A 25,449-nucleotide genomic window follows, 5' to 3' on the forward strand; every position below is an offset into this window, starting at 1 on the left:
TCAGTCCGACGTTTTGCCCGTACTTAGGGTGGCTACCAAAGCTGTGGGCGACGTGCCCAAAACAAAAGTGGCCGCCCTAGCCAGGGTGTTCCCTGCCCCTACCAAAAATGGCGGCGCGAGGCGGCAGCCGGCGGGCGGGGCGGGGCGGGGCCTCCTCCCGGGGAGCCGGGCCCGGGGGCGGGGCGGGGGCGCGCCCGCCGCCGAACCGGAAGTGCCGCGCTGCCTCCTCCAGCTGGTTGTCATTTCGTGCGGCAGCTCGGTCCTGAGGAGACGGGGCTCGGCAGCGGCCGGGTGGGGAGGAGGGAGGCACCGGCTGCGGCACCGAGGCAGGAAGCGGCGGCCGCTGGGGGGGTGGGGGGAGGGGAAGGAGACAGAAAAAAAAAAGAAAAAGGAAAAGAGGCAAAACAAGGCGGCGGCAGCAGCAGCAGCAGCAGCGGAGGCTCCGCGCGGAGGACCCGTCGCGGCAGGGCTCGCCGGCTATCGAAGCGCCTCCCGACTCCCCGGAGCCGGTGTCGCGGCAGCCCTCCCCCCTCTCCTGTCGCTCTCGCCCGCGGAGCCTCCCCCCTCCTTCCACCTCCCGGCAGCAGCGTCCCCCGCGGCGACCCTCCCGGTGCCCGGCCGGTTTACATGAGGGGGAAGGAAGCCCGCCTGGAGCCGAGAAGACGCGCAGCAGGGGAAGGACTGCTCCGAGGAGCCGCCGCCGCCGCCGGACCCCGCGCCCCGGTTAGTCCGCCGGGCCCCCCCTCCGCTGCGCCCAGCGGCCGAGACCCTGTCCCGTAATCTCCGGGCGATTTGGGAGAACCGGTTAAACACCTTCCATGGGGGAGAGAGGAGCCCGGCCCCCCGCCGCCTGCACCTTCCCCTCCCTGCTGGAGGCTGCTCCTCTCCTGAGGTAAAAAAAATCCCTCCTGCCTTCCCCGACACCAGGACTCTTGCGAGGGAGGGGGGACACCGCGGGGGGCACCCCACAGAGAGCCGGGGCCTGGCGAGCCGAGCCTGCCTGCGCCGCCCGCCCCTACCCCGCTGGATGCCGAGTCCCTGAGGAGGAAAAACACATAAACGCATATCCACCCGGCCGTTCGGGCGGGGGCTCGCTCGTCTGCAGGGAACCCCCGTATCTCGGTGGAAGGAGGCGAGCCCCGCACCAGAAACCACCCTCCCAGCAGCAGTGAGAGCAAGAAAATCTCCTTCCCCTTCCTCCTGCACAACTCTGTCCCCTCCCTTCCCTTTTCCCGAACGCTGAATGCTGATTTCTGAGATGAAAATCTTCCTCTCCGGACAGCCGGGACTCATATGAGGGACACGCAAATACTGGATCATAAATAAGAAGCGAGTCTGGCGAGCTCAGGAACCCAGCCCAAAAGGAGCAGCATCAAGAATCCACCCTTCTCCTGCACAACTCACTCCCCACCCAACACACATAGAATACTAATTTCCTGAGATAAGATCTTACCCCTTTAAAAAACCACACACACACAGAGCGTATATTATTACTAAATATAATAGGTTAAACCCAGCAGCACGGGAAAAAGCCTCTTCTGCAACTCACTCCCCCTTTTCACCCTTCTGAATGCTGAGATCCTGAGGTAAATTTTTTCCCTTATCCACAGCAGAGACTCTTTTTGAACAGGACACAAATATATATTAGATTATAGAGATGTATTAAATTATTCCAGATTTAAATCTATTTTTTGCTGCCAAGGGGTCGGGGGACCAGACGTCATTGTGTATTTTTTTTTTTTCCTTAACTCATTTATGGGCGAGTCAAGGCTGCTGAGGAGGAGAAAAACAGGATAGTTTGAATCTCTTTATCCTTATTCCCCATAAGCTTTTTCTCTCATTGCTGTGCATTTCCTTTAGAAAAAGGAAACCTCTTATTTTGTGAACCAAAGATTTATTTTTCCCTTCCTCCTGGCCAAAGGAAGGAAACGGACACAAATTGACACATTTAAATAGTTGAAGAGATCTATCTTTTGCAAAAAACAAACATCTTTATCCAAATCTGAAATAGAGTGGAGGGAGAAACTGGAATATTTAGCTAAAACCAGGATACTTACTAATACCGCCTCAGAAGAGGACGAGGTAAACGCTAAACATCAACTTGTTCTTACAGGGAGGATTCAAACCCTAAATATAATAAATGGGGGATTACGGGTTTGGAGTGTTAGTGCAAAACAACACTGGAAATAAGTCAGCTTTTCCAGTCAGATTTCATCCACATCTGCAGCCTCCACACCATCATCAAAATGCAACCCCCAGCCCTGCTGCTTTTATAAATAATAACACAGCTGCCAATGGCGGTAGTGCTGGGTCAGCTTGGCTCTTTCCTGCTCCAGCTGCCCATAATATTCAGGATGAGATTCTGGGGTCAGAAAAATCTAAAACTCAGCAACAGGAAAAGCAAGAGTCCCTAGAAAAACAGCAGCTTTCCCCTGGTCAAAGTCAGGAAGCAGGCATGCTCCCTGAACCTGAGAAAGCTAAAACCGAAGAAAATCAGGGCGATAATTCTTCAGAGAACGGCAATGGAAAAGAGAAAATAAGAATAGAATCGCCGGTGTTAACAGGATTTGATTATCAAGAAGCTTCGGGGCTAGGTACTTCAACGCAGCCCTTGACATCCACTGCATCTTCCCTGACTGGTTTTAGTAACTGGTCTGCAGCTATAGCTCCTTCTTCTTCTACAATAATCAATGAAGATGCAAGTTTTTTCCACCAGGGAGGGGTCCCTACTGCCTCAGCTAATAATGGTGCTCTGCTGTTTCAGAATTTTCCACATCACGTCAGCCCTGGCTTTGGTGGTAGCTTTTCCCCCCAGATCGGACCCCTCTCTCAACACCACCCTCATCACCCCCATTTTCAGCATCACCACAATCAGCATCAGCAACAGAGGAGGTCTCCTGCAAGTCCTCATCCACCTCCATTCACACATAGAAATGCTGCTTTTAATCAATTGCCTCATTTGGCTAATAATCTTAACAAGCCACCTTCTCCATGGAGCAGCTACCAAAGTCCATCGCCTACACCATCTTCATGGAGCCCTGGTGGTGGTGGATATGGTGGGTGGGGTGGGTCCCAAGGTCGAGACCACCGCAGGGGACTGAACGGAGGGATAACACCCTTGAACTCCATCTCGCCATTAAAGAAGAATTTTGCAAGTAATCATATCCAGTTGCAGAAATATGCTCGACCCAGCTCAGCTTTTGCTCCAAAATCGTGGATGGAAGACAGTTTGAATAGAGCTGACAACATTTTTCCTTTTCAGGTGAGCATAGTCTGTTAAATCCATAAAAAAAATAACACGTAAGTGCTTTAAAATGCCTTAGAAAGGGTCAGGTGTTTGAACAGTACAATCTGATTGTATGACTTCTGTGCTTGCAACTAAAAAAAAATACATGGCTAACTCAAAATGTCATAGTGTGAATTATGCTCTGAGCTGTGAATCATGGTGGTTTTTTCTAATAGTGGTCGTCATATAATTCTCTGTTGTCCATCAGACAGCTGTATTAGCCAGTTTCCTTCAGCTTAATACTTACACACATTCAGAAATAGCTGATGAACAAATTTAGCTGTAAGTAGTAAGTGTATCTACAAAAAGGAGTAAGGAAAAAAAGTGCTGCCTGATGAAGTGTGAGAGATCTGAGGCCTTCAAAATTATCTGAGAATGTACAACATCTGAGAAAAAGTATTAAGTGATTGTACTTTGGTTTATAGTATCATATGGACTGGCAGTGCAACATAATTTTTGTAGCATTCTTTGGAAACTTTGATTTTTTTACATAGTTTGTGTCAACACAGTTTGTTTTCCTCAGTGATGGCAGCAAATTTTGGTTACAGGCCATTAAATCATCACCAAAACCAGATCTGGACGAGTGTCAGTTGGTGATCTTCTCTAATATGGCCTTGTCCTGGCAGGAGGCAGGTTGTCTGGCAGTTCAACCTCTCCTTCTAGGCTGACTTTTTACAAATTTGAAAAGAACTGTATAATGTTGAACCTAATTTGCAGTAAAAATTAAAACAGAAGTGTTCTTCATCTGACCAGTAGTTAAATCTAGCTTTTAGGTGTGTGTGCGCCTTTTGTAAACTCCTCCAGGATGAATCCAAAAATCCAAGAGCTCTTTTACATTTAGAGGGTTGTTTTTCAAGATCTTCAAATGAGGGCAGAAGTAAAAATTTCAAAATGATTGCAGTATTTCTAGCCATGCTCTAAGAACCAGGGTGACCTACTTTAAAATAATTTGAAAGATCTGTAGATAAAAACTGTGCTGCATGTCTCATGTTATAAACCAACCTAAAGAACTAGAAATATATTTAATAATGACTTTGTGGATTCAGACATAGGAACAGTTCAGTTCTCCTTTGTAAACTGTTCAGTTTCCGTTTGGTTTGCAGGGCCTGCCTATGCAGCCTTCTGACAGCGAAGCAGCTGCTGGCAACAACTTTCCATTGGAGACCTTTTTTCTACTGCAGAGCTACTAGCTGGTTCGGTATCGGGCAGAGAACCCTTGTAAATTTAGAATGTGTAGTAAGAATCGATTTTAATGTCAGGATTTGTAATTAATATAATGAACCTGTGTCCAGCATACCAAATTTGTACACTGAAACCATTAGAAAAAGGGACACAGCTGGAGTCGTTCTTTTTTCAGCCTACTGCAGCGAGACTTGGCTCACAGTTTAATTCATTCTGTACCCTGACACATAGCTGATGTTCAGAGTGACAGAATGAGATCAAGTGTGTCCTTGCTGCTGTGTATAAGGTCCAAATATATACACAGTGGTAGAAATGCGCTTGGTTTGACATCAAGGAAATTTCAGGAAATTGGCAAAGTCAACCTTGACTTCTGGGTTGCGTTCCAAACATAAAATATCAGACACACGTATTTTGATCATGGTAAAGAGTAAGTTTTGTGTAGCATGTTGGTATCTGTTTACATAAACACGAAGATGAAGCTGTACATGTCAAGACCAAGTCTGACACTCCTTCATTCCAAGAAAAGGAAAGTGTTGGAGTGAAGTGCTTTCCAGTCTGTTACTATCACTTCTGTGAAGAAAAGGGCAGGGCAGCAAAACAGGACTTCAGCACTGCAGACCTAGAAAGATGCTGATTAATTTTGAAGCCATCTTGGACAACTGCTTTTTATAACTTTTTTTGTGTAAAGTCTTTAGCTCCTTTGGTCACTTAGTCATTTGTGTGTTGAAAGCATACTGAATTTTTGAATCGCTGGAAAAAAATAATGTAAAATTTGACCTTTGATGTCTTTTTATTTTTTCTTGATTATGCTGATTGTATGCCTGACTCAAAGCAGAAATAAGGAATATTGGCTTATTTTATATTTGTGTTTATGCATATATATATATATGAAGTATCCTTGATGATGCAATCATGTACTGGACAAGGCTATTTTGTTACTGGAATCTTCTTAGATTCCTGCTTAGGAAATAATTGAAAGCTGTCTTTGCTGCAGCAACATAATGGAGTAATTTGATACAACTATCCCTTTCATTTAATATTTATGTTTTGCTGCTTAAATCATTAACAAGTGTTGCTGCAATCTAGTGAAAATTAGTTTCTTTAGAAGGCAAGATGTAAACCAGCAACTGCAAATATTTGGGGATCACTTTCTTTTTTCTCAAATGTTGTCTCTGCTCCAAAGCTTGGTGAAACACAGAAGTCTATGTTTTGATGGAAATCTTAAGGTAACCAGTGCTTGTTTCCTCTTTGGAGATGACAACACTGCATCATGTCCCTATAAGCCAGTAATGTGAACTACTGCTCACTTCAAATATTTCTGCCCATGGCCCTTACGTGCTTGTGATGAAGTGGGCATTCCAAATGGTGCAGATGAAAGGAAAATACTGTGGTGATCTGTTTGGTAATCTTGCAATTTGATGACTGCTTGCTCGGTATATTGAGAGCTGCATGCAAAACGTTGTGCTTTTTGTTCTAAGTGTTTTTCATTTGGAATTCTGTCTCAACATTTCTGAAGTACCATGTCTGTAGGAACCTCTTGTTGCAGAGGTGGAACTGGAAGTAAGGTCAGAGAAGACTGTACCAGATCTGTTAATGAAATTAAGTTTTGATATTGTGCTTTAGCCAGTGGGCAGGCTTCTCCCTTCAAAGATCTTTTGAAAAGAGAAAAGCCATTGTTCTTTGTGCGTTCATTTGAAAAGGAAATGGTCTCCAAACGAAAAAATGGTTCCTGAATTAAAAAAAAAAAAAAAGTATTTTGGATATAACAGCCTTCCCTGAGAATAAATGAAAATGCTTTGACTGTGACTATTGCATCTTACAAAGTTACTGATTTAAAAATAATTCCTTCTACTTCTCTCCCAGCAGCACTGACAAACTAAGTGCTCAGTAATTGCATTTTACTGCAACATTGCCTTCAAGATTGTTTTGGCTTTCCTTTTGCTATGTACTTGCACTTCCTCATGAGAGTGGAACATCCTGCCTGTTATGCAATGCATAAATCTTGCTTTGATAGGCATTTCCAGGTTTCCAGATCTCATCTTCAAATGTGTGATGATGTTTTTTAAATTGGTCTTTGAAGGCACAAGCAAGTTAAGCAATAGTGTTCAGCTTTCGGTAAAAACACTTAAAAATAATTTGTGTCTCTTCCTAGAATCAGACTTGAAAATAACTGCCCATTTAAAATAATTTTGTACATGAGAACAGTTCATTATATCCACTTGTTCAAAATGTTTTTTCCTTTCTTTTACAGTGGCTAGTTTCCAGGTATATAACCCCTTCCAAATCCATTGAGGGTCTGTGCCAGAGAGACTTTCTCTTCCCCCAGGCAGATACGGAATGTTTGAGAAAACACATACGTGATTACAGAATGTGTTTTAATTCTGAACTATACGTCATAATTTGTTTGCCCATAGAAATGGCTTGATTTAATAAGTGCATTAAACAAATTCACAGGGAACTGGAATTAAAAAAACCTCTTGAATGCGTTTGCCAATCTTTCCTCTTGAAGGAATTTTGCAAATAACTTTCTTTACCATGCCTCTTTATTTTAATACTTGTTCTTTGTTTTTGAGGAACCTTTTCATAAATCATGATGGCTGGTTGCATAAAATGAGGCTACTTGTTTTGCAGAAAGCTTTGCAGAATTTTATTCTAGCAACAGCAATTATTCCAAGAAATTTCAAGCTGTCCTTTTAAAATAGGATAAATACTTGAAGTTGGATTTTTAAATGTCTGTTCACCCATTTTTCTATAACTGCATCAGCTGTGTAGTAATTAGTGTTTTGTATGCTGTTCCCCACAGCTACTGATCTGTGGAATTAGAAGCACTCTAATGTGGTATGACATGCACAAGTTAAGTACTGTGGAAGTTAACACTGTTCTTGTTTTATAAACTTACTACTGATGTTAATACTTCAGCTTTGGCCCTCCTGTGCGTTTTTGACCTCAGGGTTTCTTTTTAAAGAGAGCTTTTGTTAGAAGCTATTTGAATTATGTTTGTATTTTCCTAAGATTAAAAGGAGTACTCTTATTAAGCATTTTGCTTTGAAAATTGCATACTTAGCAGCCCAGCATAAAGATTGAGAACACAAGATATCGTGGAAAATAATTTCTAGAAGATACATAAAAAACTTAGTATGTGGCTAAAATAGAATCAGACATGTTACTGGAAATTTTTATAAAGGTCTGTAATTTCTAACACTTAGAAAAAAAGTTCAAGTTTGACTAAACCAGAAGTGCTCCCTCCCAAAAAAACTCCTATGTTATGCGTCACTTAATTTTTCCAGCTTTTTCTTATTGTTCCCTGGTGAAGCTATAAAAGATGATCAGGGCAGCATACAGCAACATCCTTTCAGGAAAAACCTGTTTATTCAAAGCCTTTAATTCACTGGATACTGGACTGGGAGCTGGAATACAGCATTTGCACAGTGGTGGGAAGGAGGAGAAGCTTATCCAGAAGCATAATCAAGTCCAAATTTGCTTTGCAATTAAAAGAAAAATGTGGAACTTGTATTTAGTATCTACAATATTACCTCTCCCTGCACACTTTGCCTGAGACACAAGGCTTTTGAATTGGGGGAAATATGTAGAATAGGTTTCAGAAGGTTTCAGGCTTCCCATGCTATAATGAGGGCAGCCAATGTAGTTGTGAGTTTTCTGATTTTCACAAGTATTCTGGTTTGACAAAGATTTAACTAAATAAAATAAGCCCAAGTTTTACAAGTACACCTACTCCATAAATACTGCTTAATCACCTTCAGTAAACTGCGTAATGCAGTGGCATACTTTGCATTGTTATTGATGCCTCGGTCTTCAAAGAAATCATGTTTTATAAGATTAGTCACAGCCTTAGCTACCACCAAGTGCTCATACCTTGCCCATCGTGGGAAGAGCTGAGTAGAAACTCTCAGGTTCTGGAATCTTAATTGTTCAGGTGATGATAATGCTGTGGGTGCAGATTAAATATAACGAATCTGCACTTTAATAGTTAAGTTAGATGTATGATTTTCTGATGTACACGAGAATTTAGGTATAGGATTTTTAAGTGCAAAGTATGATCTTCCTGTGCATGAAAAATTTGTGTTTAATTTCTTTTGCATAGGAGGGTGTTCTAGTATACATTGTACATACTTAGTACCAAGTGACTTTCTTTTTGGAATGAAATGTCTTTGGACTTTGAAAAATAAAATTGCAATTGGAATTAGAATTTAGTGATTTCCTATTTACAAATGGCTCTGTTTTCTGCAAAACCTCTAAACATTAAATAATCTGTCTGGGCGCTAGTGGGGAAACCACTGTAGTCACAGAGGTGAAGTGGTTTGCCCATGCTGTATGAGTCCAATGACAAAGTTGTGACATCAAGTCCTGAGTTCTACTCTCTATGCTTTAACAATGAGATTGCATTATTATGAGCACTCTACATACCTCCAAATGATTTCTAGATAGTAGGAGAATCAGAGTAATTTTACTTTTCTGTAGACAGAGCTGGCCAGTGTATAGTTCAAAACTGTTGTGTTTGTTGTAGGATATTTACAGTCTTGATAGCTCTCTTAACTAGATCAGCTAGCTGTCACCTCTTGGATATTATTGTGAAAACAATACTGCTTATTCAAAATTATGTTTAATGAATGTCTTCTGAAATGTTGGCTGACATTTTAAACACAGTCATACATTAAGACTGCAGGTTGACTTCTTTCTTTTTGGTTGTTGGTTTTTTGGTTTTTTGGGGTTTTTTTTTGTGGCCTTGTGTTCAACCTGATGTCTTTCTGACTCAGTTCTGTTTCCCAAGGATAAATGTGTATGCCCTTTGAGCCTTCTGATAAAAAAAAAATTTTAGATGCCCTAAACAAACTTGTGTAAAGCCAAGGTTTTGTGATCAACCTGGGTAAATAATATCAGGCTGTAGTTAATTTACTGTGTTACTGAAGTGTACATACTCTGCTTTATTCCAGGGTAGTCATTACCCTTATATCTTTTCTTTATAAATAAATTAAAAAGTATACAGTAAGCAATCCAGTTCCATGGAAAGCACTGTAACTTTGTGAATTGATCCATTAAAAACACCACCATATTTTTATTAATTCTCTCTACATGAAGTCTTTTGGAGAAAACATCACTTTTTTCCTAAGTACAGCATGGATTGTGTGCTTTATAACTCATAATTAACATGTATCTGAGATCAGCTCCCATTTATCTATCAGTTAATGATCATTCTCTTGACTGTTACAGCTTTTTTGGTGTTATGGAATTAAATGTATAGTTACACATTTCTTCAGCGGTACGGCCACTATCACTAGCCTGTCATCAGTCTTTATGTTAGGTATACAATACGTGTATATATATATTTCAGATATAATATTGTGTTTCTGATAAAATGTGCTGGTCATCTTGGAAGTTAAGACTGTCAAAATCCGTGCTACTGTTTTCAAAGCAGTCTCACTACAAATGGCCTTTAAATTGTGTAAGAATTCTAAAAAACTACCAGTGGTGACTTTTTCTAGTAGTGGGACCTTTTCAGTATCAGGGCAAGTAGTCAACTAAATTAATGGAGTTCTTTTATAACAAGCACTGTGCAAATATCTGAACCAGTTGAGTATGGCATTTTGGCTTGTCTTTATATTTAGGACATACATGACTGACATCTTTTCATTGGATAGATGTATACAGGTTTACTTATATACTATATATACTTATATACTCTTGAATTACCCTGCATTTCCAGAGAGGTGGACTGCTGCTTTAATTTCAGGAATATATCCAAATTCAGTGTAACAGTAGTAGTGGCTCATAGTGTTGTGCTTAACGTGGTTTTCTATCTTCTAATTGATAAGCAGACATATGGAGGAGCAAAGTGTCTCAAACAACCCAAGCATACGACTGATCTTCCCAAGGGTGTTGAGGCTGGGGCAGTTCAGCACCATGAATTGACAGTGATGATTAGATATGCTGTAAGCACAGAGACGTTTTGGGGGAAAGATAGGCAAGGAATAGATAGTAACATATCAGTGTTTTGAGGGTGCTCTAGCCTATGACAGTCTTCTCCATTCCTGTGACAAGTTATTGGAACCAGGGGAGAGTGTGAGTATGAATGTGGGCTGCATTTTAGTCAGTCCTCCTTTTCATGTGATTGCTAATAGCTGCAGTGGGAATATGACGAGTTAATCCTTAGTATCAGAGTGCAGGGTCGTGTTTTAAAATGTTTTCAGTATGATTAGAAGCTTATGGACCTTATATTACAAAAGTGACAGCTAGCTGGTTCACTCAGAAAGAGAAAACGATAAACTCCTCACCACAGAAAGCTTCCATTGGAGAAGGTGGTGCCCCTATCAGCTAACCACTTTGATTCCATTTTTTATTCTCAAATGTTTAAACTCTCTGGTCTCAATATTAAAAACTTTCCATTGCAGCAAAACCCTCTACTTGTTACTGTAGCTCAACCCAATATAACACAGACATTTTAGAGACAAGAGATTGTCTTTGGGCTCACATACTCCAGTGCATACACAGCACAATAAATTAGAAATTACTCGGCCTAGGTTTCTTGCTTCACGTGTCTCAGACAACTGAAATGTTAAGTGCCACAAATTCAACAAAGACTTGGAACAACTGAGGTTCTGCACCTCGTGAAATAAGACTTTTGTGGCTGTTCATGGATTGGACTTGAGGTTATTTCCACACAGAGAAACACAATACACTATGAAAGCCAGAATGGAAGGAGTAGTTACTGAGGGATGTCAGGTTTTCAGAAGATGCTCCCACCTGTGTTTTAGGTTATTTTTGTCATGTTGTGAGGACTGATGAAAATGTAGAGATTGTTTTCTAGCATCCATTCCTGAGTTATGCAGCTACTGGATCCAAATGGGTCCAGGATACAGACCCAAGGACATTTACTCAATCCTACCAGGGAATTTTAGTGTAACTATAGTTTGAAATAGTTGTGAACTAGTAATGTATAAACCAAAACAGTAAACTAAATACTACTAGGAAAGGAAGCAATGAGTAGGAAATATGTGAAAGTAAAACATAGAATTTAAGAATTTAAACGCTTGTGATAGTTTCTCTAATATTTTCTTGTAATATAAATGACCAAGGAAATAACTACTGTGGAGAGACAGGGCAGCACTATGCTTTTTATAGCAAATTTGATATTGGGCTAGACTAATAAAGCAAATGGTTCCAAACTCTGGTCTTTCTAATGCTATTTGAAATGCAGCACATCCGGGTAGAAATACTTCACCCATTCTGTGTCAGTAATAAACTGTTCTGAAGAGAGGAAAAACAGAAAATTTCATTGAAAAAATGGTATTTTTTTAGTGGTCAGAATGTAACTTATGGACTTGGAAATGGATCAGGACTCTAGGAGCTAGTGGGTTCCTGCTCTTAAAATAGTATTAGGCATTTAAAGTCCAAGATGACTGATCATTGTCTGATATAAAGAATGCCTTTTGCAACACCGCAATCAATGCTGCCTTAGCACTTCATCACTGGAAGTAAAGGACTTTATAACTGGATACACAACAGTCTTTGTGCAATACCGCTTTTTACTTCACCGCTGGTTTTAAAAATGATCAAAGCTGGATCTGTGTGCTTTGGAGAAATTTCAGCTTCACAGCTAGAGTTAGGGACAAAAAATATATATTCACTGCTGTAATAACAATAGTTGTAGAGAAGCAGTTTAGAGCAAATCTCTGTCTTGAATTGCTTACATTTTGCTTTCATATTTGAACAGATGCTTTCCATGCTTGATCTCAGTTCAGAGGTGAATCTCTTAGAACATGAATGAAATAAAATCTTTATAACTGATGTTAGAGTTCTTGGACACAGAAAAATTAAATTCAGGGTGGATTAATATATATAAAACTCTATCCAGGTGTTTCTACAAATGTCCAAATGTATAAATACATAGGTAACATGGATAGATGAACAATTTTGGGAATGAGAGTGATTTTTTTTTTTTGCCTCCATTAGTGACCTTTTATGATACTGTAAAGATTTCAAAGTTTATATATAGTTCCAGTTATTCTGAAATTGCTAATTAAAATAATGCAGTGCCAGGATATTTTATGCTGTTTTACGCTAATATAGCATCAGATTTGTACGATGTGGAATGTGTTGTTTTAGTTGGGAAAGTCTGAACCATGCATGTGTTAAATGATGGCTTTGGTTAATATGAAAGAGAAATATTTGGTAAGTATACTTCAAATGGCTTCAGATAATGAAACAGTAAGGTACATGAGACATCTTGCTTCCCATTTGTTGAGTCCTCCTTCAATTCTAAGAATGCTTGGAATACCAAACTTCTGAAGTCAGGGAATTAAAAATCAGAGCGAAGTTTTCCTCTAGTAAACCAGGCTATCTGGGACATTACTGCTTGTATGGAATACTTTATAATTATGCAGAATTTGAACTGACTGTGCAGAATTAGATTATTTAAGTTGTTGGGGTAGTAGTTTAGGTGAAGGAAATTGTATGTGTTTCCAGAATTCAGGTTGTCCTAAATGCGGGATGAAATACCTATTTTATGATTTCTCCTTGCAATTTAGTCTCCCAGGATATGATCTTTACTACCTAACTGTGAAATTATTTTTAACAAAGTTTAACTGCATAGCAAGGAATACAAACTAAATATTGAATTGGGGTTTTTAAATTATTGGTTATGCTAAATATAGATCAGATTCATATTTAAGACTCTTCTGATTTTTTGATATTCCTATATCAGACTGCCTATAGTGGTGTTTTTGCTTAATTCTGCTGTAGTAATGTAGAACAAAACTGAAGTTTTTGTGTTTCAGATGGTCTTGTTTAACACTGTGTGTTGCCTAAACTGGCTTTGTTTGCATTTGCTTGCAGGACCGCACAAGGACTTTTGACATGCATTCACTGGAGAACTCGCTAATTGACATAATGAGAGCTGAAAATGATTCACTGAAAGGTAAATTTAGAAAGAGACTATTTCCTGCAGTAAATAATTGGGAAGACATGCTTACTTAGAATAAGAAACTTCAGTTTTGGTTAGGAAAAGTCAAGTTACATTGTGCACCTAATGCATATTGGTCAGATTGGGTAGGCCTCCTTTTTTTCAGTTGTCTCTAGATGAAGCTATTGCAACACATGAACACTTGAGTGTGTTTTGTCTTTATACAAAACAATGAGAAACACAAACATAAGCTGATCTTTTGTGTAAGTTGCCAGTGTTGTTTTTAATAGATACAATGTGTGCAGCCTGTAAAAATGATCAACTTCAGGAATCTTGTGCTGCTCAGTGAGACGTAACTTTTTTCTTAATAGTGTTTTCCTGCTGAAGTCATAGTCCTTTCTGTTTTGAGGAAGAATGAGGTTTAACAATATCAGTTTGAGAAGAGCACCGAGTATTTCCTCACAAATTTTTTTAGTTCTTTACCTCTCTTTTTGTTACTGCCTGGAATTGCAGAATTCTTTGTGCTGTTGGGAAAGGAAAAGGGGGTTGAACTGACTTGCAGTTAGGATTTATCTTTTTTTTTTTTCCTTTTTGGTAAAGGTAATCTTTCTTTGATAATATCTCAACTTACAAAATATTCAAAGCATTATCTATATTAGAAACTGCTTATGGTATAGAATTCAGAAGTCTAGTTTCTTATTCTTGTTCTGTATAATGAGTAATCTATTTCAGTTCAACAGTTACTTGTATAAGTAGTCAAACTCTTACTTATGTTCATTATCTAAGCATTCACTTTTGTTACCAGTCATGAGACCACTAAGAAAACAAACCCGCATTTGTGGTTTCTGAAAGTAAGTTTTTTTCGATATCAAGGCTTGTGGTGTTAATGAAATCCGACTTGTTTTAATAGTGATTATTGCTCAGAAGACCAACCTTTGATAAACTGGCAATAACTTGCATTTATTGCATTCACCATGGTCTGAAATACAGCTTGCATTTCATAGCCCCAGTACTGTGCAGCAATTCAGGGTGATGAGAAACACCAAGAAATACACTTTCCTATTGAAATGATAAAGAGAGCTGGATGTAGATAAAAGTAATGCCAAATGAGTTAAAAAAACAAAATACATTCCCCCCTTGTATAGTGGGGGCCAGGCTTTTATTAATGATGAGTAGTAATAGCTTTTATTTGTTTTATATGCTGTCTGGCAACATCCTATGCCCGCAGCATTGTATACTGAACCATGAATCAGGTGGCCTTCCTTGACTGCAGCACCTGGGATTTGTCCCGAGACCTTCTATTCACTGTCAGGCAGGCCCAACCCAGGTTTTAGCTGCTGAAATCTGGCAAGATAACAACCCAAGGTGACATGGCTATAGAACAAATAAAATTTCCCTTTAAATTTGAATTTAAACAAAGTCAGGTTCATATGTATTTATATTCAGCAACTAAACAAGGGTAGTTCTGTGCAGTGGTATGATTTTTCGTTTAAATGCTTTGAAAAGATTCTTTGCAATTGAAATTTTTTTTGGAGTGCTTACCATGTTTTAAGAATGATAGAGTGTGTCAGCAAAGAATATATATAGTTCTGATACACGTCAATTCCTGCTTGAGCTTGATAATCCCCTGTGCAGTCATCTATGGTTTGTCTAAAGTTTTGTGTGCCTTGTATCATACTGACGAAACACACTAATATCAATCAGGTATTGTTCTGGGAATTATTTCTTAAGTTCTTTATAAATTGTTCTGTTTCATGGTTAATAGTTATAAAACTATAAAGAAAAAGCCTCAAAACCGGGATGAAAAATTTAAGTGATCCTGTGTGAAATACTTTGTTGCGAGGTTTCATTTTTCAAGGATTTCCTCAGCAAAAACATTAAGTTTGCTTGTAGTGAAATACACAGTACACTGAATTTGACTGCTGCTTACCTGGCATAGCATACAGTAACTTAGTTGCTGTAATATTCTTAGGAATGGACCTTTATTCAAACTAGCACCTACCGTGTTGTGATAATGCTGCAGTGATCATCCATCAGTAGGGAAGGATTTGTAGGGAGAGGAAATACCTTTAGTTAAACCAGCTGATACAGCTAGAAAAAAATTGTAACTTGCTGATACAAAACATATTTCAATTCAAGTGTGAAGAAGGGCTTATGTGATCACAACCCTTTTGTGGTTTTTTTCTACCTGTATCAGTTGGTGTATGTCTTAACACAAATTGTCTCCTGTTTTCACTTTTCTTGCCTCATCTTTATTTAAACTGATTGGAAGGACTCTTTGAAAACCTTGATCTAGAAATCTTAAAAAAAGACAAATTATGGTTGTCAGTTCCAATCTTCCTTGCCATTTCAAACACCTGCAGTTAAATAAGCAGATCCATAAGAAGTTCTTCATTTTGCATTTTAAATGGGTTAATCAGTGCATACAGTGCTTTTAAGCTAAAGTTGGATACTCTCAGAAAGGAAAAGCTTCTGGGTTTGAGACTTTAAAAATAGCCTGGGCAAGACACTAATAAAACATACTGTAGAGAGCAATCTCAGAATGGCATGGAAATAATTTAGATGATCTAATAGGTCTCACTGCTATCCTGTGAGTCTTTGAGAGGCTTTAATATTGACTCAACATGAGTTTCTAAGAGCACCCCGTTTCATACTGTAATGGACTTCAAGAGAAAGAGGTACTATGTTAAAATATACCTTCAAAACAACTTAAAGAGCATGGACATGATAATAGATACCAGTTACAGTTTGGAAACCACCATGTCTTGAAAATAATTTCTATCTTTAAATAGTTTGTTCAGAGCAGCAGGTTTTGGATCCTGTAATAAAATTATAAGTAGGAATTCTTCAAAATTTAACAAAATCTGCTCACAGTGTGTACTTCCTGACTGAGGTGATTAAGCTGTGCTAGCCTTGGATTTGTTTCAGACAGTAATAATTATGTTCTTAGGTTGTCTTGCTACATGAAATAGTGTTTCCTGCTTGAAGTTCAAAGGTGAATCTTAAGTATCATTGATCCAGTACATGCAATATTACCTTTTAACTCTTTTGATAGCCATTTTACCTCTTTTTTTCCTCTTTTTAAGGTATATTTTTATCCCTGCTCAAATCCTCTTCCTTTGCTGAGCAGCTGCCATTTCAATATGTTATTTTTATCCACACGAGTGAGTGTGCTGCATGCTGCATAGCCAATGACAGCCTGCAGAAGCCTTTCCCTGGAGACTAATTGCATCTTCTTTACAATGTATTCGGCCTTCATGAGCTGAGCCTGGGATCCAGAGACTGATTTTTGAATCTGGGTCTTCCAGATGGCAATTTGAGCATTACTGTAATAGTAGTAGACTGACTAAATATTTCCTTGTTAAGTGACACTGAAATGTCTTTAAATACTTTATAACCGCAGACTGGTTTATTACTGAAATATCCTATGGTTTGGTTCAGAATATAAGGTTATTGCCTGGAAATTATGCAAGGTGAAATGGATTAAAGAAACAGGCCACTACATCTGCTTCTAGCACTGCAAAGCACTCCTGCAAAATTTGGGTGTGAACAGCTCAGTATCTGCATGAATGCTATGAGGGTGAAATAGTCTTTAAAGACTAAACATACTTACGCACAAAAAGGAAGGTTTTAGAAGTAGTGTAAGGTGAGATATACATACAGACACAGGGAGAGTCCAACAGCAGCTCTAAATTTCAGAGATGGAAAGCCAGAATGATGAGAACTGGCACCATTCAGCATTTCTCTGAGCAAGCGGATATTCCCAACTATTTTTAAAGCAGTCATCAGCCCCTTAATATTGATCTGAAAAACTATTTCAGATGTGAAGAAAGTAGTTAAACCTTATAAAGTGTTCTTTGATGAAAGGGATCAAAATAGTTTTGATAGCATTTTCTGAGTATTGGATAAGAAACTGAACTAGTTGTTTCTTTTCTAGTTGTATGGACTATATAACATATTCATATTGAGTAGAATGGGCCATTTGGTTTCCTATATGATCGAGAAAATTAATGCGGATCTGGTAAGAATCCATCCCAATTTTTGCCACAGGCTAAATAACAAAGGCTACGATTCTTTTTAGGGAAGTGGTCCTTTACATATGCATGGGACAAAATCTGAGCTATTTTAAGATGTAAAATAATAGATTTTTAGGTTTTTCTTAAATTTTAAAACCATCTTTGTTTTCATAGCAATGAGGAATGCTTGAGGTTAGAGGCTAAGGTCAACCTTTCTTCCCTACTCTTGGTGTGTGCAAAGAGTTGTATGATCTAGTTATTGAGTTCTGAAAGCCGAAGGCCACTGGCAAATGTGTACGTCTGTACCGATGCTGCAGCCATCTTCACGCCTCTGCTGCCTCTTGTATGTGAGCCAGCTTTCACAGGGGAACTGTGGTGGTCGTACCTCAGTGGCTGATGTCATCTGTGTGCCTTGTCTCAGAACAGTTTTATCTAAGGATTACTCGTTTGCAAGTTTTTAATGTATCCAATTTAGGATAAAATGCACAAAATCTTTTGCTTCTACTGTACCAGGCTACAGACAAGTTTTTGTAGACAATTAAGGTTTGCCATGATTGTCTTTGGAAACTGCCGATGAATTACTGTGTTGAATGTTTCCTACTCAGGATCATCTTGAATTTTGCCTCCTATGCAGTAACCAGGAAAGGCTAATGGGATTTGCAGACTTGAGTGCAAGTTAATTAAAAGGAAAATCAATTGTTTTACTATCTCAAAATATTGCCGAACTGGGTCCAATAGCAATAAACTACAACCCATGCTGATGGAGCTGTGATGGAGGAAACACAGTCTGTGAATTTTATTTGAAATTGGCAGTGCCCTGTTGCAATCCACTATTTTCAGCTGGGTTAGAGTATAAGTATTATAACTGCTATTATCAGGTAAGGGCATGCTTTCTTTCCAAATGCAGCTAATAGTCAAAATTTTGGGGTAATATTCAGAATTTTAAGTTTTTAGTCTTTTTGGTATGCTTTTTTCCCCAGTTCCTCTCATGGCAATTGAAGTGTTCCTTGATTTATCCCTACCTTTCCAATATTTGGGGTTTACGAGAGCCTTTGTTTAGAAATCCAACAATCTAGTACGAAAATTAAATCACCTGGGCAACAGGAACGAAATCTTCTATTAATACCAAGATCAGACCATAGATTGGATTCTAACCTTACATAGAAGTAATCACAACCATACATAATGTATGATTTCACATTCATTGGCTGTTATGTAATAAACTTCCACCTTTCTCATTTAAATTGACGTTTGGCTTTGTGGCTTGAACTAAAATGCTTCTTTGTAAGAGATGCTTAATTTCATGCGGCTTAGAAAGGCAAAACTTGATTTGGAATAGAAAAGCTATGCCTCAAACTTGCAAAAAAAATATGAGGACTTGAACACAGCTGATATGCCGCGAGAAGTCAAAATAAAACCCCACCACACCAACTTTTGTTTGAGCAGACGCGTTTTACTGACGCTCCCTTCCGCGGCTCACCTGGCACTACCAAGTGCTCCGAAGTGGAGGTGGGCGCCGTTCTAATTTCAGACAGGCGTGAAGGGAATTTTTTTTTTGAAGTGTCGGCCCACTGAAACGCAGAGTAAAACACTCCCGTGTCAGAGCCAGTCCGCTCTGCACGGCCGATCTCTGGTGTAGGGGAGGCCCTCAGGCAGGAGGGGGTGTAGCCACCCCCCCCGCAGTTGTCGCCTGCGTGGACTCTCCCGGCTCCCGCCGCTGTGCCCCTTCGGCGACGGGTTGGCTGCTGCTGCTGCCGCCGGTGCCGGGAGCGGCCGTCCCGGAGGGTTTCGCACCGGCCGGGAGGGTTTCGCACCGCGAGGTACCTTCGCTCTCCCGGCGGGGCTGCTCGTGTTCGGGCTGTGCTCAGCGATAGGCGACTGCTTGCCTGGCTTCGTAATTGCAGCCGAACCGCTGCTGCCTTTTCAAGCTGGTGCAAGTTGACAAGACTTCTGTCTGTCGTAGTTAGGCGGGGGGAGAGGAAAGTGTTGGAGTGTTGCCTTCGGTGGCTGGGTCCAGTAACTTTGTTTGGAACGAGCGCTTCTTTGAGCGCTGATTTAAAGGTCATCGCTGGTGCTGTGCTTCCTGACGGCGTGCTGAAGCCTGCGTGCCCTTCTCGGTTTGTGTGACTCTGGTATTACACACCAATGGAGACTTTTAATATGGCTGTATTCTTAAAGTCACAGGCAGGCCCTCTCTTCCCCCAGCCCCATAATTCAGGCTTCTGATTCCTCACCTACAAATCCCACTGGCCCATCAGCACTGCGAGTGCAGTGGGCTTGGATTCTTTGTGTAGCAAGAGAAAGAACATGGGTGTATACAAGATATTTTTGACAGTTAAAACCTTGAAGCTAGACTGATTGCTAAGTTGTCAAATGATTGCCTGGTTTTGTGGCACTCTATGCCATAAGAAAATAGGGTCAATTTAACAAAAGGTTTTTCGTTTATAGCAGTCTGGAATGGGCAGCATTTAGGCAGATGTAAATGAAACGAGAATTTGCCTGTTCTTTGGAAAACGTGGGCTGGGACATAGGATGCCCTGAGGCAAAAGTACAGTGGTTTAGTTTAAGACTTTTGAGATTTTTTTTCCTATTATTCCTTGACTTTGACACCTTAGTTTTCTGTTATCAACTGCGAAAAGCCAAAACGCGTTTATACTGTCTCAGAAAATATTGTGCGTTACCTAACAAATAATTTAAACCATTTGTGACAGTGTACACTAATGCACGTGATTTAAAAAATAAAGCAGTTGTTAAATTACTGCTGTTTGTTTTACTCTTTGCTGCAAATTCTCTTATTACGATGAAAACTGCAAAAAATCCCAGGACAGGGATGCAACATTTAAGACAGTATAATAAACACTTTTGCATTGCAAATTGGAATAATTTGGGAAATTACAGCACAATCCACATTATGTATGGAAATGCAGCAGTTTAGCGTTTTCAGTGATGGAAAACATCAGTTGGAAGAGGTGAATTACTGTTGATGTTAAATTAATTCCTTTGGATTTATTGATATTTGTAATTTTAAGTGTGTGGGAAGTAGTTTGTAGATTATGGTGCTGCTCAGAATTTGGGGGATTTTTCAAAATGTTGACATGTGCCTTTGGAGCTGCATTCAGAACTTGAGTTTGATTTATGTTAAATATATATAATATTAAGGATAGTACCAGAAGAAAATAAGGTAAGGAATCAGATATTGTTGGTTACCTGTGCTGGTACTACTTTTACACAAAAAATACTGAGTAGTTTAAACTTTCTGGTAATTCCTGCGTTTTTATAGAAATACAGGTCGTGATAATGCAGGTGTCAAACAACTAGATGTTTGTACTTCACTACTGTGGGATTTTGAGGTAGGGTATTCATTCAACTGAGGAAGAGCAACACCTTGATTTATGCTGTAGCCATTGAGCAATAAACTAGAGGGTATTAATGTAACCACCCTTTGAGGCCAGGAAATTCCTTCCCCTGCCACCACGGAGCACTACAAATATCCCAGGCTTTTCTGATCCTGGTCCAGCTTTGAAATCAGTGTTAGGATTCCTGTTAACTTCATTGGAGTGTAAGACCTACGGGTTTTTTTTGTCTGATCTTGAAACATTTGTCTTAGGCCCCTTGCCATGCCGTCCCATCTCCAGAGTCTGTATGGAAAATTAAATGCCTTTCATACTCCTTAGACAAGATATTCCCTAGGAAAGTATGTACTGCAAATTCTGTGGCATAGAGATTTTTAAAACACAACAAAACATTGAAATACTGCTAAAAATTTTCATGTCTAAATCAGTGATTTGATCTTCAAAATTGTTACAGCCAACAAAATTGTGCTGAATTCCATGACAGCAGCCTTGCTAATCTGATTAAAACCTTTCTAAGGTTTTCTTGCTTTCTTTTTTATATTTTGTCTTTGTTAAATTAATTCCATCCCTTTTTTTCAGAAGTGTGCTTAATCTTCTTCCTTGTTTAGTATCACTTGTCCACCAAGTGGTTTTTGGTTTCTTTTTTTTTTTTTTTTCCTTTTTCCTTTTCTGAATTCTTGCTTTGATAATCTCTGACCATTCTGGATCATCTTCAAAGCAGCCCTTAATTTGGAGCTGTATTCCATGAGTAGTGTCTGTGCCTTGTTTTAGAAGACAGAGACCTTGCCCACTTCCCCTTCCAAACTGCTGAAAGTACCTGTCTTTCTCCTTTTTGCTCACTTTGTTCACTTTTTCCCTTGATGTTGAATTGTTAGCTCTTTGAGTCTTTTGTTAGCAATGTTTTGCATACTCTCTACTATCATGTTTATCAGGTTAGAAATGGTGTGAAAGGAGCAGAAAGAAAAGCCTGAAGTGCTTTTCTTAAGCCTGGAGATAAAGAAGAAATGGGAGATAATGAGAATGGGGATGAGTTTTGAGAAAAGATAAGGAGGTGACAGATGAGGTTTAAGTGTAAAGGGGAACAAGCTCCTAGGAGAGTCATACAGAAACACTTTTTAGCAGTGGGCAGTCTTTGCATATACCCAAGAGTGACTGTGTAGCAGCCTGAAATCTGATTTTTGCATCAATTCCTTGAGGTATTTTGAGAAATAATTGTGATGCATATAGAATTTGTGTATTCAGTGTCTACTTATTTTAATACAGCATTAGGTAGAATGATAAGAACTGTTATAAGGCAAATCTGAAAATACATTTTAGAGTAGATTTATCCATACTTGGCTTAAAGTATTGTTGGTTGGAATGCAGATTGATTAGCTGTGATGCTAGTTCTTTGGTTGGTGGTTGGTTTTTTTTCACTATAGTATTGATAGTTGGACTTTCAGGTGAGTGGAGCAGTCAAGGTGCTGTCTCTAGGTACGCAAATGTCAGGTGTCTTTAGAGGTGCAGAGAATGGTTTTCTTTCAGCTTTACTTAGAAATCCTATTAACAAGAATCCCAGCTCAGCAGTCAGATTGCATAGATATGAGAAAAGGAGAAATTTTGTGAATGGAATGTGGGGATACTTTTGATGGATAAATCAAATCTATAAAACCATTAATAATAATAAATTCCCAGTAATTTGTAGTAATGTTACATACAAATCTTCATATTGTCATTAGTGTTAGTGCACGAATGATGAGGGAGATGGGGATAGCTTTCTGAAGGTATTCTAAAGAATGTCTTGGTTGCTCATGTGTGATTTAAAATTGTTACAATAAATAGTGTTGGTGTCTGGTCCTGTATACCATTTTGAATTTAGGCAGAGGAAATGAAGTGCTGATTCTTTTAAAATACAGTTTTCTGTTTCTCTTCCCATTTGGTTTGGGTGTGGGGAAGTGTATAGTACATTTTTTTCAGATATATTACTGGAAAAATTAGTGTCTTATGTTGTTTACCGTAAAAATGAAAAGATGGGGAAATGTTATACTGCAGACTTGAGTGTGTTGATGTTGACATTGACTTACTTGCTTGTGTTACTCCTTCCTTATTGTTTGGGAGTGAAGTCAGAGGATGCTTAAAAAAGTAACAAAGCCCTCATGTGGCATTCCAGGCTGTCTTGTGATCGTTCCTTCCACAGACAAAAATAAGTTGCTTTGAACCTATTATTGTACTTAAGGAACTATGGTTTTAAATCTCGCAGCATTTAAGTATATGCCAGTGTAAATCCAGCTCTTGCAAGTCATATGCAGGAACTGCAGTTCAGGTTATTCATTAAAGCGTGGGCAGAATTCATGGTATAGGTGTGATGGTATAGGCAGATACCAGCATCTCTTGAGCTGAAATGCTATGTATAAAGAATCCAGGAACACAGTGCATATGAACTGGGACTGCAAATGGGAGGTTTGTGAAGTTTTTGCACCTTTTCCATATGTTTTCATAAGTTATTCAGTAAATTCTATAATAGGTTCAATAAATGGTTCTTGTCACAATATAAATTCTGTCTAGCAATTTTTAGCATATGACATCCTATTCTTTCCTTTCCTCCTGACAGAAACTCCATCATTAGTATGTATTCTGGAATTTACTAATGTTACCACATTTGAAGTAATTCTGTGGCTGAGAATCTGATTGCTCTTTGCTGGCAAAGCTGTATTACGCTTTTCCTTCTTCCAGTTCCAAACTCTGCCTTTCATTTTTTGAGTGAATCTAGTAATAGGTTAAGTGCTCAAAAGATAAATGCTGCCAATTATTCCATATCATAAACTTGAAGATGTATTGAAGGAAAAGATTGGATGTTTTTATAACTTCTTGTCTATTCTCCAGAAGTCATACGTTACTACAAACTAGAGCTCAGGGCCACTGGCTGTAGGGTGCCTGCTTTTCTGAAATACACGTGTAATTCCAACTAACATCTAGTCTCCAGCAGAGAGTTGTGCTCCATGATTTGCTTTTTGCTTTTGGATTCTTCTCTCTGACCCTGTGGGGGCTTTTGGAAGAGAGTGAAGAGTTATATTCAAATACGTATGATATTTAAGGGTTCCACTTAGACTGATTTGCAGTAACCCAGTGTAATGTAATTGGAATTATGGAAAGAATATTGATAGCTGTAGCTGTGTTTAGGATTTATAGCGGGCTTGTTTAGGAGAAGATTTCTCTGTATTCTTCTGTTTGATAGCGAAGGAAACTTCAAAGTTAGCTTTGAAGCTTCTGTATTTTTGAGAGGAGTGAAACTGGATTTGGTTTGTCACCTTTCATGAGTAGTTAAGTGGTTGTTGAAAGGTGTGAAAAATCATCTCTTGAAGTTCAGTCCCCCTGGCACTGTGTTAGTCTGGCAGGCTACCTGAGAGCATCAGCAGTAAAGGAATAATAAAAGTGGTGGTTTTTAAAGCTTTCACACAAACCCAACTGCGGTGTTTTCATAGTTAAACCTTTTTTTTTTTTTCCTCCCCCCATTTCCGCTTCAGTCTTGTGCTTGAATAGCGTGCTGGAAGCATGTCTAGGGCTTTTTGTCTCAGTTGTCCAATGTGGGAGTTAGCTTGAGTTTCTCACAAGGGTGGGCTGGAACCAATGCTGGGCTGGACTGGCTCAGTTGGAAGCGGTGTGCTGTTCTGCCTTGGGTACAGCTGGGTTTGTGTAGTGCCTGGGAATGAGGGCCATTAGTGGGGGTTTTTTTCCCCCAAAGATTATTATTTTCTGTATATAACTGCACAATCTCTTCGGTGAGACAGTTTTGCTTTAGGCAGATTAAAGCCCTGGAAACTTGGAGCTCATTGCATAAGCCTTGGAAACAGTAGCTTTCACTTTCACTGTTTCTCAGCTTCTCTCCCCTTCCGCCCCCCTGGTTATTTGATGTATAAAGTTGTCAACAATCAAACTATTAGAAGTTACTATGCTGATAATCCGTTTTGTGCCATACAGTCAGGTTCTACCTTTTTACCATGTGAACCCAATTAATTCAACATAATCACAGATAAACAGTGTTAGCATCAGAAGAGCCCTAAAAGGCTTTTATAGGTAGAATCTCTTAAGGGTTTTAGAAGAAAAGAAACCTGTTTGCTTTTTGTGTTGGTTGCATTTTGTGACAGCGACCTGAAATTTAGCATGGAAGATTCTAGTCTGACCTGTACTTGAATGCTACAGAATACCAGAAAGTTCATTTTGTTAGTGTTCTCGGCAGAAGGAATGGGTAAATACTTGTCTTCAGGCATCTGGCTTTACTTGAAATAAAGCATAATACTTGCATCTACAATAGTACTCTTGTTTTTCAGCATTTGTTTGGACGTTTTGGACATAAACTAGAGCTATATTTCTCATCACATGCCTTTTTTTTTTTTTTTTTTTTTTTACATTGTGTTTCTTTAAAAAGAAATTAGGAGGAAGAAATGCAGTTTTTGGCATCTCTGCCACTTAATTTTGCCGAATCAGTACTTCCAAAGGTGTTAATCCTTGATTTTACTGTGCAGCCAAATGTAGTCTACTTTTCTGGTTTCATGGTGACTTTGACATAGCTGTAAGTGTGACAAATATACATTCTCCAGATGTACATACAGAAGTGTTTAATTTTTGTAAGGTTGTCTTAGATTAAGAAAATACTGTTTGAATGTTTTTCATTCTTTGAAGTTTGGTAGTGTTTGAAATCCACAACATGGGGAAACT

At 39.3% G+C, this 25,449-nt stretch overlaps 1 protein-coding gene across 2 annotated transcripts in view; it reads left to right on the forward strand.

The window, feature by feature from the left end:
- The first annotated feature begins 241 nt into the window (after positions 1–241).
- The window catches only part of CPEB4 (cytoplasmic polyadenylation element binding protein 4), a 45,141-nt gene continuing 19,933 nt past the window's right edge, over positions 242–25,449 (forward strand). For both annotated transcript variants that reach the window (XM_074883514.1, XM_074883515.1), the window contains exons 1-2: positions 242–3,262; positions 13,319–13,400. In XM_074883514.1, the coding sequence (XP_074739615.1) occupies positions 2,141–3,262; positions 13,319–13,400 (1,204 nt within the window). In that variant the 5' untranslated portion in view covers positions 242–2,140. The remainder of the gene's footprint in view (positions 3,263–13,318; positions 13,401–25,449) is intronic.

This window comes from Strix uralensis, chromosome 14 (genome assembly GCF_047716275.1).
Source record: "Strix uralensis isolate ZFMK-TIS-50842 chromosome 14, bStrUra1, whole genome shotgun sequence".
Taxonomy (NCBI): Eukaryota; Metazoa; Chordata; class Aves; order Strigiformes; family Strigidae; genus Strix; species Strix uralensis.